Raw genomic sequence first — 12,319 nt, 5'->3', positions numbered from 1 at the left:
ATGAACACCTTATGGTTGTGTATTGCAGGCTGGAGACAAGTCCCTTGCCAATGTGGTTGCCCATGAGATAGCCCACAGTTGGACAGGCAATTTGGTCACTAACAAGACTTTCGAGCATTTCTGGTTAGTTATTATTTCAGCCTATATATTGTTTTCGGTGTATTACTTTTGATGCTTCTTATGAAAACCACGCAATTGTTTGATAAATAGCGAAGTGCACATTATAGTAGATTTAGTTATGGTAAAACTAACAGCATTTTTTCTTGCCTGAACTGCTACTGCACTTCTTTACAGTCTTAAGAAAAATTTCTCTGAAGAGAAAAGGAGCCACTTACTCAGACATTGTTATGGTTTACTGTGCCCGCCTAACGCTGGTTGCTCTGCACCATATCTCCCCTCCTCATCATGCTTGACTACATCATATATCCCCTGTGCCAAGATTTGTCTCCTAAATCTGTGGGTTCAAGCACATAACATATGCCAAGAAAAGACCAACATAGCATTAGCTATTGTGTTTTACACGCTTGAGCAAAAGTATACGAACCACAGAGTTGCCAAAGAAAGTGAGTATCTTCATATTGTCACGACGTCAAAAACTCAGGACGCAGGATGAGGATGCGAGAAACAAAACCAGCTCTGTATTCAGAGACTACAAGGGCTAACGCGCCAACTTCATCTTTTTTTCAAAAAGGAGCGTGGTTGCTGCTCGTGTCCCTCAGATCATTTTCTTCTGTTTCTTTGCTATCCTTTAGTCATGACATTAGCCTCTCTTCCTAGAAAGCATCATCCCGATGCTTTATTGTCAAGACAACAGGACCGGAACATGCTTGCGTTGCGGTGAATTCACTCTGACAAATAGAGCTTCATCCATACCACATGCACAACCTCCGGTAGGTGCCGTCGACGCCTTGAGCAATGCGGACTATCGGGAGCAACCTCATAGTTGACACCAGTGACCCGCCGAAGAACTTTATACGGCCCGAAGTATCACTTTAACGGTTTCTCCAAAAGGCCGCGATGGCGAATGGAAGTCCAAAACCAAACTCTCTCTCCAGGCTCGCAGGACACTGATCGGTGACGAAGGTTATAGCGCCTCCATTCGTAATCCTGCTGCATATGAATACATATGCGAGCAAGTTGTCGCACTTCTTCAGCACGCTGAGTGAAGTCTTCAGCATCTGTTACGATGTCATCGCATTCATGTGGCAGCATCGCATCTAACATACCGTATTTACTCGCATAATGATCGCACTCGCGTAGTGATCGCACCCCTAAATTTTGTCGTCAAAATTCGATTTCTTTTATTTCCCGCGTAATGATCGCACCCCGAACTTGCCGCAGCGATATGTCGTGTGCTAAGTCTAGCTAATAATGATCACGCTTACCATCTGTCGAATGCTACGCGAACGACTCTTCAAGACAAGCCAAGCGGCCTGCACGCACCAAACATTCTTAAGTAGATGCCTCATTTCATTACTTTCATCACTTTCCGCACTTCCATGACAAAATGATTTACAACCAAAATCGCCTTTATTATGGGTTGGGTTTATAATGGTTGATGTCAACAAAAACAATAAAGACGCATTTTGATTATTTTCATCTGCTTTTGCACTCGTGAGCACGCAACAAATCGCGCGCGGCAATGATAGTAGCCACGTTTACTCTGATACGTTAAAAGTGTACCCTATTCATACGCCGACGCTTGTAACACAGCTAAGATATTCGCCCATCCTTAGCGGAAACGTGCCGTATTAGGATAGTAGTGAAGACAGATGCCGCAGTTTCCGCAGCACGTCGGCCATGCATTTCTATGTCACTGGCAGTTAAGCGCGCCCACCTGTTTCTGTCCCCTCCAAGTAGACATGGCTACGTTACTGCCGCAAACTTGCCGATATTAACGATATTATTCATCACTGATACGGAAGAAACTGTTTCAATACACGTAATGTACTCACGAGAAGAAAAAAAAATCGCGTTCGGTGCGTTCGGCTTGCTCCGCCGGCCGCCATTTTTGTTTTGGTGTCCCGCACCCGCAATCTCGCATCCCGCAGCAAACGCGAGGCGAAAAAAAATTTTTTTTTTCCGCGGGAAATTTAACCCGCGTTATGATCGCACCCCTGAATTTGCGTCAATTTTTCTGACAAAAAAAGTGCGATCATTATGCGAGTAAATACGGTAGGTTCACGACCATGTAGGAGATGGAAAGGTGTCATTCGTGTTGTCTCTTGGTGAGCTGTGTGGTATGCGAAGGTGACTTATGGCAAGATTGCATCCCAGTTCTTGTGCTCCATGTACATGGAGAGCATATCCGCGAGCGTCTTATTCAGGCGTTCTGTCAGTCCATTGATTTGCAGATTGTACGCCGTTTGCCGGTGAGCTGTTCCACTAAGTCTTAATACTGTATCCAATAACTTTTCTGTAAATGCACCTGTCAGTTAAGAGAACTGCTGGAGTGCCGTGCCTGGGTACAACATTCTCTATAAAAAATCGGGCTGCTTCACTTGCTGTGCTACGCTCCAGAGCCTTGGTTTCGGCGTAGCGAATAAGGTAGTCTGTGGTTACGATAATCCATCTGTGACCCGCAACTGAAGTTGGGAATGTGCCTAGAAAATCTATTCCGACTTGAGCAAATGGAGTTTCGGGCACTTCAACAGGATGGAGGAAGCCTGCTGGTCTAACTGCTGGCACTTTTCGCTGCTGGCATTCAAGGCACGTCCGAATGTATTGTTGAACAGTCGCCGTGAGTCTTGGCCATCAATATTTTTTCTCACCCTACAGAGAGTTCGTGTGCAGCCCAGATGACCGGATGTTGCTTCATCATGGCATGCCTGTCATACTTCACTCCTGAGAGGTGTTGGGACGACGACTAAATAGGTGTTTCCGTTCATAGAGAAGTTTGCCTTATATATAAAGCCTTAGGACAACGGAAGTGTGACCCTCCAAGAAACTTATAATGGGTTGCAATGCCGGGTCATCGCATTGGTGCTGTGCGATTATAGCTGTGTTGACAACTCCAATAAAGGCTGCATTGTCATCATCTTCCACATTGGCAGATTCAAATGGGGTGCTAGAAAGGCAGTTGGCATTCGCATGCCGCTTTCCCGATTTATAGACAATAGCCATGTCAAATTCTTGAAGCTTAAGGCTCCAGCGTGCCAATTGTCCTGATGAATCCTTTAAGTTATTCAGCCAACAAAGGCGGTGGTGGTCCCTGACAATATTAAAGGAGCGGCCGTACAAATATGGGCGAAATTTCATAATGGCTGACACCACCGTAAGGCACTCTTTTTCCGTGGTGGAATAATTGGCTTCCGTATGAGAAACGGTTCTGCCTGCATAAGCTATTACTCGTTCAGCGCCGTCTTGCCACTGCACGAGTACTGCTCCTAAGCCAACATTGCTGGCGTCGGTGTGAACCGCTGTCGGGGTGCCTTCGTCAAGATGTCCGAGGACTGGGGGCTTTTGGAGGCGTTGCCGCAGCTCGTTGAACACTTGTTGCTGTTCTTCACCCCATATGAATGCGACGTCTTCCGTGGTGAGGCATGTCGATGGTGATGCAATTCGTGAAATGTTCCGAATGAAGCGTCAGTGATGGGCGCACAGTCCTAAAATCGTCTAACTGCCTTTTTGTCAGACGGTGCCGGAAAACTTGCAACGGCAGCTATTTTGTCGGGATCAGGCCGTACACCTTCATTGCTGACCACATGGCCGAGGAAGAGAAGCTCTTCAAAGCCAAAGTGGCATTTTTCCGGCTTTAACGTGAGACCGGCAGATCGAATGGCTTGAAAAACTGCATGTAGTTGCCTCAGGTGCCCGTCAAAAGTTGCAGAAAATACAATCACATTGTCCAAGTATACTAAACACGTTTGCCACTTGAGGCCTGAGAGTACTGTGTCTAATAGCCACTGAAATGTTGCCGGCGTGGAGCACAAGCCGAAAGGAAGTACCTTAAATTTATAGAGGCCGTCAGGTGTCACGAATGCAGTTTTTTCTCGGTCTCTCTCGTCAACTTCAATTTGCCAGTACCCCCTCCTTAAATCCATCGACGAGAAATAACGGGCATGTCGCAGTCTCGAGGGAGTCGTCTATACAAAGTAGCGGGCAAATTTCTTTCTTTGTGGCCTGATTGAGCTTGAGGTAATCAATGCAGAAACGTAAGCTGCCATCCTTCTTTCTTTACTAACACCACTGGCAATGCCCAAGGACTCTTTGACGGCTGAATAACATCGTCTTCCAGCATTCTTTTGACCTGAATTTCTATGGCTTTGCATTCGCATGGGGCCACCTGATACAGTTTCTGCTGTGTGGGCCTAGCTGCGTCATCAGTGATAATTCGATCTTTGGTCAACGGCGTTTGACCAACTCTCGACGTCGATGAGAAGCAGTCCTGAAACTGATGTACAAGCTCCAGGAGGCTTTGTTTCTGCGCAGGGAGTAAGCTTGGGCCAACATCCATGGTTAGATCTCGAGCCATGGGAGGCAGGCTGGTGGAACCCTCTTGCTCCACTGTGAAACAGTTTGTGACCTGAGTGAACTCCTCGACGTAAGCGACTGTCATACCTCTTGGAAGATGCCGGCGCTCATGGCTAAAGTTTGTTACGAGAATTTCTGTGTGTCCACATTTAATGTTAACAACGCCTCTTGCAATGGATATGCCATAGCTGAATAGCAGTGCTGGAATTTGTTCGGTGACAGCGTCGGAGTTGCTCGGCATGTCGCATGTCACTGACATAGGGGAGCATGAGCGCAGGGGCATAGTCACATCATCATCGGCAACGTGTAAACGTCTACGTTGTTGCTCTGTACAGAGGAAAACTGAACCTGGGCCCATGCTAAATATGACCGACCTGTCTGGAATGTTTATAACAGTGTCGTATTCACGCGGAAAATCCATACCCCAAGATCAGGTCTTTACAGCACTCCAGCAAAACGACAAAAGTAACAACGAAGGCCGACGCACCAATAATAATTCTAGTGGTAACTTTGCCTGTGGGCGTCATCAACTGGCCTCCTGCAGTTCTTATGTGGGGACCCGTCCATGAAGTCTTGAAGTACATGAAGTCCATCTATGTAAATGGTGAGTTCGGCGCTAGCAATTTCCAGTGGAGTCAGCAATGTATAGTCTGGTTGCACTGATGACGTTGGGGGTGTTGGAGCTTCTTGGCGGGCGGCCACCTTCACCCCAGAAGTCGCTGCTTTTAGTTTGCCTGACAAGGACTAGGGGACCTGCCCCAGACTGCATTGGCGTAACTGCGATGGTGCGGTGAAGTGCTCGGTGCAGGTGACGGAGAGCGGGATCGACGATACGGCGGAGCGAATGGCTGTGCTGGCGTGGATACGCTGGTGTCGCATCGCATTGGTTGTCCCAACGAGCGCGAGGGAAGGTGGTTGCAAAGGTCCGGTATCCTGGGTCACGATACGGGCGTAAACGGTGAATATGGCCGGCTTCCCTGCAATGGAAGCAAAGTGGACGTCGGGCAACGGAGTGTCACAAGTTCGTCTTGTGAAGAAGTGGTCGATTGATGGGCGGCTTTTGCGACCAAGTAGGGGTAGACGGCGTAGGTTAGTAGGAGGGTGTTTCCACGGGCACATTAAGCTGCCGGGTCGACGGCGGCGGCGGGGTACGAAGGTGTTAACGACTCGTTGTAAGGAAGGGGCAGGGACAACGAGCTGTGCAGCGTGGGGGTTGGATGACGGATGGCCGATGCATAGTTTATGGACCACTGTTCTGGTAGTGATTTGGGCAAAGAAAACGCCTGATTTCCTGCCATACAACCTCTGTGACAGAAACCACCACACATTCTTGCAGTGTCACCACCAGGTTGCGAAGCTCCTCTCGAATGACCTCCCTGATAAGCTTATGCAGGAAACACTCACTGCCGGCAGTCAGTGCACAGGCGCTGATCAAGGCGTTGCTCAGTCGATCGTACTGGCAACACCGTTGTTGAAGTGCTCGCTCGATTGTAGCCTCCTTGATGAACTCTGCAACAGTGGTCTGCGGGTTGTGAATAAGACCGGCGAACAGTTACTCTTTCATGCCTCGCATCAAATGTCGCATTTTCTTCATTTAAGGCATCGCGAGGTCAGCTCGGCGAAAGAGGCAGGTCATGTCCTTCGTAAACATGGTGACGCTCTCATTCGAATTTTGTATACGCGATTCGATGAGTTGCTGAGCCGAATCGCGACAATCGTTGCTGATGAAGGTATCCAAAAGTTGCTGCCGCAATTCATCCCAGGAAGACAGTGTGCCTTCCCGGTTCCTGTACCATGTACGAGTGCTGTCTGCCATGGCGAAGTACTCGTGCAAGAGTTTCTGTTCCGAGATCCAACGATTCGCCTTGGCGACTCTCATATTGTTCGAGCCAATCGTCGACGTCCTCAAGAACATCACCGTGGAAGGTCTCGAGAATCCAAGGGTGCTCAACATTCACCTGTGAAGCGCCTGCCATTGCAATTCCTTCAGACGGAGGACTCCTTGGCCAGGGGAGTTCCAAGGGAATTACTTCGGGGCTAAGACCTCGCTGTCGGCGACATTAGCAGTGGACAGGAGTATCCACGGCCGGAACTGGTTGTTGGTTCGGACTGGAAGTGCCGTTTCGCAGAGGAGTCCCGAGCATGAGGTGTTGAAGTCCAGCACATCCACCAGTACACAGGATGCAGGATGAGGATGCGAGAAACAAAACCAGCTCTGTATTCAGAGACCATAAGAGCTGATGCGCCAACTTCGTCTTCTTTCCAAAAAAGGAGCCTGGTTGCTGCTCATGTCCCTCAATTCGTTTCCTGCTGTTTCTTTGCCACCATTTAGTCGTGACAATATATAACAAGCATAAGCTGAAATTAATGAGTTCACAATGCCAAGTTTGTACTACAGTCCGCAGTTTCAAGTCACGTTCACAGACAGAAGAGATATTATTTATTTATTTACAGTACACCCTGCAGCGCCGAAGCATAACAGCAGGGGAATGGGTACAACATGAAGTGACTAGCATGAGAATATAATCATACAAAAGGGAGGGATGACAAAGGAGCAATGCATCAAGATAAAAAAAAAGTACATGAAAAAAGTACATGAATAACAGTATAAGAACAAAAAGTTCATTCAGCCTGCATTCATTGGTTTGGAAGAAGATTGCAATTACAAATCATTCATTAGTCTTAAATATGCATCCCGAGGAGCACTCACAACTTCAACAGGCAACTTATTCTATTGAGAAATAGTGCGGGGAAAAAAAAGAAAACTTCATATAGTTCGTTTTGCCGGAAATTTCACGTATTTTGAAACTGTGGTCTCCTCTGTTTGAGTTATATTGGGGGGCTTTAAGGTATTTTAGCTTGTCAATGCCTGTCGCGTCAGTGTATATTGCGTGCAGAAGTTTCAGTCGGTGCTTCTGGCGTCTTATCTGTAGTGGCTCTAGTCCATTGAGTTTCTTTATTGCTCTTATGATTGCGTGTCTGGAGTACTGCCTTGATGTAAACCTGGCAGCGCGGTTTTGTATGCCTTCTAACTTATCAATGAGGTAACACTGGTGGGGATCCCACAAGGCGGTGGCATATTCTGATTGCGGCCTTACCAGTCACTTATATGCTATGGTTTTAAGAATCAGGGGGGCAGTTCTAAGGGTTCGTATAAGTAGGCTAAGCATTTTTTCGGCTTTCCTGGCGGTCATATCAATATGGCTGGAAAAGGACAGATATCAATATGGCTGGAAAAGGACAGATCAGCAGTTAGATGAACACCTAAGTATCTAATTTCGTGAACCTTCCTGAGTATGAAATCTCCCTGTTTGTAAGTTGGTTCATTAGTGATTTTAGATTTAGTGAATGTTACCTGGTAACATTTATCAGTATTCAGGCTAAGTTCCCAGTTTTGACACCAGGAGGCTATGCTGTTGAGGTCCTGCTGGGGTACGTCTATATCATATTGATTGCGAATGGATCTTGTTGGATTTGTCAGTCATTTTTGTAGGGAGGACCTTGACTCTTCGTCGGGACTTAGGCGAGCAGGATTTATTTGCAGTATTTACATCTTAGGCAAGAAATACATCGACAGTCTGGCGTGACTCCCAAATGGAGCCCGCAAGACAAACCGTACAGCAAACGAGCACACGGCTCACGAGTACATTTCGAGCACGACAACGAGCACACTCTAGCAGCCGACAATCACTGCTTATAAGCACTCTGTTTGACGTCATCGTTAGACGTCATTGCAGACTACACGCCTTTTTGGAGGAGGAGGGCTCACACACACGTGCCGCACAGGTTTCGGTGCTCTCTCGAGGGCAGACGACTTTTGCAGCGCAGTCGTCGTGGTATCCATTGTCTGGCGTCCCCGTACTCAGCTGGTCACGCCCGACCCCAGCCGGCGCCACTAAGTTCCAGAGCTGCCTTTTTCCTGTAGTCGCCACGTGTGTCAGCAGACTGTGACGAATGCTGGGGCCCCCGTACCACAAAGCACCCTTTTGCCAGGGGGGCTCCCCCTGCCGCAGAGAGACCATGACGACCCGGCAAATTAACCAACAATGCACGGGGCGCCAAACGTGGCCAGCCCTGCTGTCGTCACCGATCCTCCAAACGCGGCGCATGGTCGGTTAGCGTTGTCGTCCTCACTCGTTCTCTGAAATGCGCCGCCACCGTGGGTCGGTCGAAGCACATGCAGCGGGCTGAAATAGCTGGCACGTTGCCACCCCGGCCGGCCATTCCTAACTATCTGTAAACAAAGCAGTCATCTGCGAAAAGTCTAATTTGTGAGGAAATGTTTGAAGCGATGTCATTGCTGTAAATTAAAAACAGCAGCGGCCCCAGCACCGAGCCTTGCGGCACTCCAGAAGTGACTTGGACAAAACAAGAATTCTTGCCTCCAATAACTACGCATTGTATTCTGTCGTTCAGGTAATCTTCAATAACCTTCATGACTTTCACATCCAAATTAAGAGTGCTCATTTTATGTATTAACAGGTCATGTGATACGGAGTCAGAGGCTTTGCACTAATCGAGAAAGACTGCATCTGTACGCATTCTTTTTTCAGCAGTATCTGCAAGCTCATGAAATAGTTCTATCAGCTGAGTGGTACAGCTCACGCCTTTGCGAAAACCATGCTGATTTGGAAAGAAAAAATTCTTTCCTTCTAAGTGCCTTATTATATTGCTACGGAACAGTGGGAATGCAGGAAGACTTGGTCGCTGGGCCTTACACCTCCAAGAATATTCGTATACTGTCACCTACAAATCTGGCCGACTACACAAGGACGCTGACTGCCTTTCTCGCTACCCCGTAGACGAGCCTGACGACGCTGACAGTAGTGCCGCCAACGACATTTTCTCTGTGTCTGCTTTCGCTAACATCGCCGATGAGCAGTACCGAGACCTATCGCTGCGAGCACTCATCGAGCGTCTGCGCTCTACACCTACCGACGCATCCGTTTGACGATATGTCCTTCAGGGCGGCATTCTGTACCGAAGGAACTTCCTCCCTGACGCATCTGATCTTTTTGTCATGCCAAAACATCTACGATAGACTGTGCTCTTTGAGATGCACGACGCACCGACTGCAGGACATCTTGGGGTAACCCACACGTACGACCGTGTCCACCGCCGCTTCTATTGGCCTGGTCTCGCTTGCTCCGTCCGATGCTATGTTGCTGCCTGAGATCCCTGCCAGCGTCGGAAAACACCTCAGGTGCTACCTGCCGGTCATCTCCAGCCGATCACCGTCCTTGTGGAACCGTTCTTTCGTATTGGATTAGACCTCCTTGGTCCATTTCCCACGTCATCCTCTGAGAACAAATGCGCAGCTGTCGCAACTGATTACGCCACCCGATACGCTATCACGCGGGCTCTCCCTACCAGTTGCGCCACTGACGTCGCGGACTTTCTCTTGCGTGACATTATCTTACTCCATGGCGCCCCGCGACAGCTGCTTACTGACCGTGGTCGTAACTTCCTCTCGAAAGTTATCGCCGACATTGTGCGTTCCTGCTCTATTAAACACAAGCTGACTACCTGATACCATCCTCAAACCAATGGCCTGACAGAGCGGTTAAACCGTACTCTTACCGATATGCTGTCCAAGTACGTTTCCAAGGACCACCACGACTGGGACATTCTGAACTAAACATTACAGCGCAAACACCTAAGATGATCCACAAAAAGAAAAGAAAGACACGACACTTTTTGTGGATCATCTTAGGTGTTTATGCTGTAACGTTTAGTTCAGAATTATGTACCAACTAGGCCCGAATGAAGTGTGACTGGGACATGGCCCTTCCTTACGTCACATTTGCGTAAAATTCTTCCCGGCATGACACCGCTGGATTTTCTCCATTTTATCTACTGTACGGTCGCGAACCGACGTTCCTCTTGACACGGCACTTCCTCCTGCTGCGATCTCAACAAGTGAGTATGCGCGCGACGCCATCGCCCTCTCCGAGCATGCACGCCAGCTTGTCCCGTACTCGACTGACGGCCTCGCAAACCACTCAGCAGCGTCAGTACAATGCCCGCCACCGTGACGTAGTTTTTGCCTGGTGCGCTTGTGCTCCTGTGGTCACCCCCTCGTCACGTCGGACTTTCAGAGAAGCTCCTTTCGCGATACACAGGGCCCTACCACGTGCTGCGCCAGGTGATGCCTGTGACATACGAAATTGCTCCTGTAAGTTCAACTTCATCCTTTACTCTGGCATCTAGTGATGTCGTGCACGTCAGTAGGCTCAGGGCCTACTACAGTGCTTCCAAGTTCGGCCTTTAGTCGCTCCAGGGCAGCGCTTTTGCCGCCGGGGGTAGTGCTACAGAACAGTATTTGCGATGACGAAGACGTGAGCAGTGTGAAGACGACGACGACGATTAGAGGCTAGCGCGGGCTGTTGCCTCTTGGCCAAGTGCAGCGTGTATTTCCTTGTAAATATACTTGTATATAGCCTTTCATCTGCGTCTTCTTACGTAACAATATACTCAAGAGTCTAAAGTATGGGACGGGCTAAGGAGACTTAAGGGACAACAAATCGATCCGTTGCCCTCTGTTGATAAAGAAGGAAACAAGTCGGAAGACCAGGCCAATGCTCTCGGTGAACACTTCAAACGCGTGTCTAGCTCCACTCACTATTTGGAGAACTTTCGGAAACATAAAGCAATAGAAGAACTTAAGCCACTGAATCGGAAATGTATCCCAAACGATTCTTATAACAGTCTTTTCATCATTACTGAACTTAAAGCTTCCTTATCAACGTGTCAGAGCTCTGCACCGGGCCCCAATAAAATCATGTACGATATGCTTAAGCACCTGCACTCCAACACACAAATCACGCTACTTATACTTTTCAATAATATCTGGGCTGCTGGGTACCTCCCATCTAAAGGGAAAGAAGCTATTGTGATCCCTGTTTTGAAGCATGGTAAAGATAGTTCATTGCTAACCAGCTACCGTTCTATAGCGCTTACGAGCTGCCTTTGTAAGCATTTTGAGAAAATGATCAATCGCCGTCTTGTACATTTCCTAGAATCCAGCAAAATGCTTGACACATTTCAATGTGACTTTAGGGAAGAGCGATCTACAAGCGGCCAACTCGTGCGCATCGAAGTAAACATTCGCAATGCTTTCATACAGAAACAATCCTTCTTATCTGTCTTTCTTGAAATAGAAAAGGCGTATGATACAACTTGGCGGTACGGAATCCTGCGCGACCTGTCGGCGCTGGGAATCCGTGGCAGTATGTTAATCATTATCGAAAGCTACTTACACAACCGTGTGTTTGGGGTGAAAATAGGTAATGCACTGTCGCGTACATTCATACAGAAAACTGGAGTAGCCCAAGGTGGCGTACTCAGTTGCACGTTCTTTGTCATCAAGATGAACACGCTTCGTACATCATTACCACCAGCTATTTTTCACTCCATCTATGTAGACTACATACAAATAGGTTTAAAATCCTGCAACTTTGCAGTGTGTGAGAGACAGGTACAGCAGGGCCTAAACAGGGTGTCCAATTGGGCAGGCAAAAATAGATTTAACATCAACCCCCACAAAAATTATTGTATTCTCCTTACAAGAAAGAGAGCCCTGGTTACAGATCCTTTTCTAGAACTGCGGACAAAAAATACTTGTCAACAAAGAGCACAGATTTCCTGGTGTTATACTTGACTGCAGCTTACTTTCATTCCACACATAAAATGTATTAAAGCAGAATGTCTAAAAAGTGAACTTGCTTATTAAAGTCCTATCCCATACAACATGGGGTAGCGACAAGAAGTGTTTATTGAATCTTTACAGGAGCCTAATACGATCACGATTGGACAATGGTGCCATGGTATATCACTCTGCCGCCCA

General features: G+C 47.8%; 1 protein-coding gene across 3 annotated transcripts in view; it reads left to right on the top strand.

The window, feature by feature from the left end:
- LOC126526909 (leukotriene A-4 hydrolase) overlaps window positions 1–12,319 on the top strand; it is a 167,836-nt gene that overhangs the window by 27,050 nt on the left and 128,467 nt on the right. For all 3 annotated transcript variants that reach the window (XM_072284399.1, XM_072284400.1, XM_072284401.1), the window contains one exon: window positions 29–123. In XM_072284399.1, the coding sequence (XP_072140500.1) occupies window positions 29–123 (95 nt within the window). The remainder of the gene's footprint in view (window positions 1–28; window positions 124–12,319) is intronic.

The sequence above is a fragment of the Dermacentor andersoni genome, chromosome 9, assembly GCF_023375885.2.
Source record: "Dermacentor andersoni chromosome 9, qqDerAnde1_hic_scaffold, whole genome shotgun sequence".
In the NCBI taxonomy this organism is placed as follows: domain Eukaryota; kingdom Metazoa; phylum Arthropoda; class Arachnida; order Ixodida; family Ixodidae; genus Dermacentor; species Dermacentor andersoni.
This window is presented reverse-complemented; position numbering and strand designations above follow the sequence as displayed.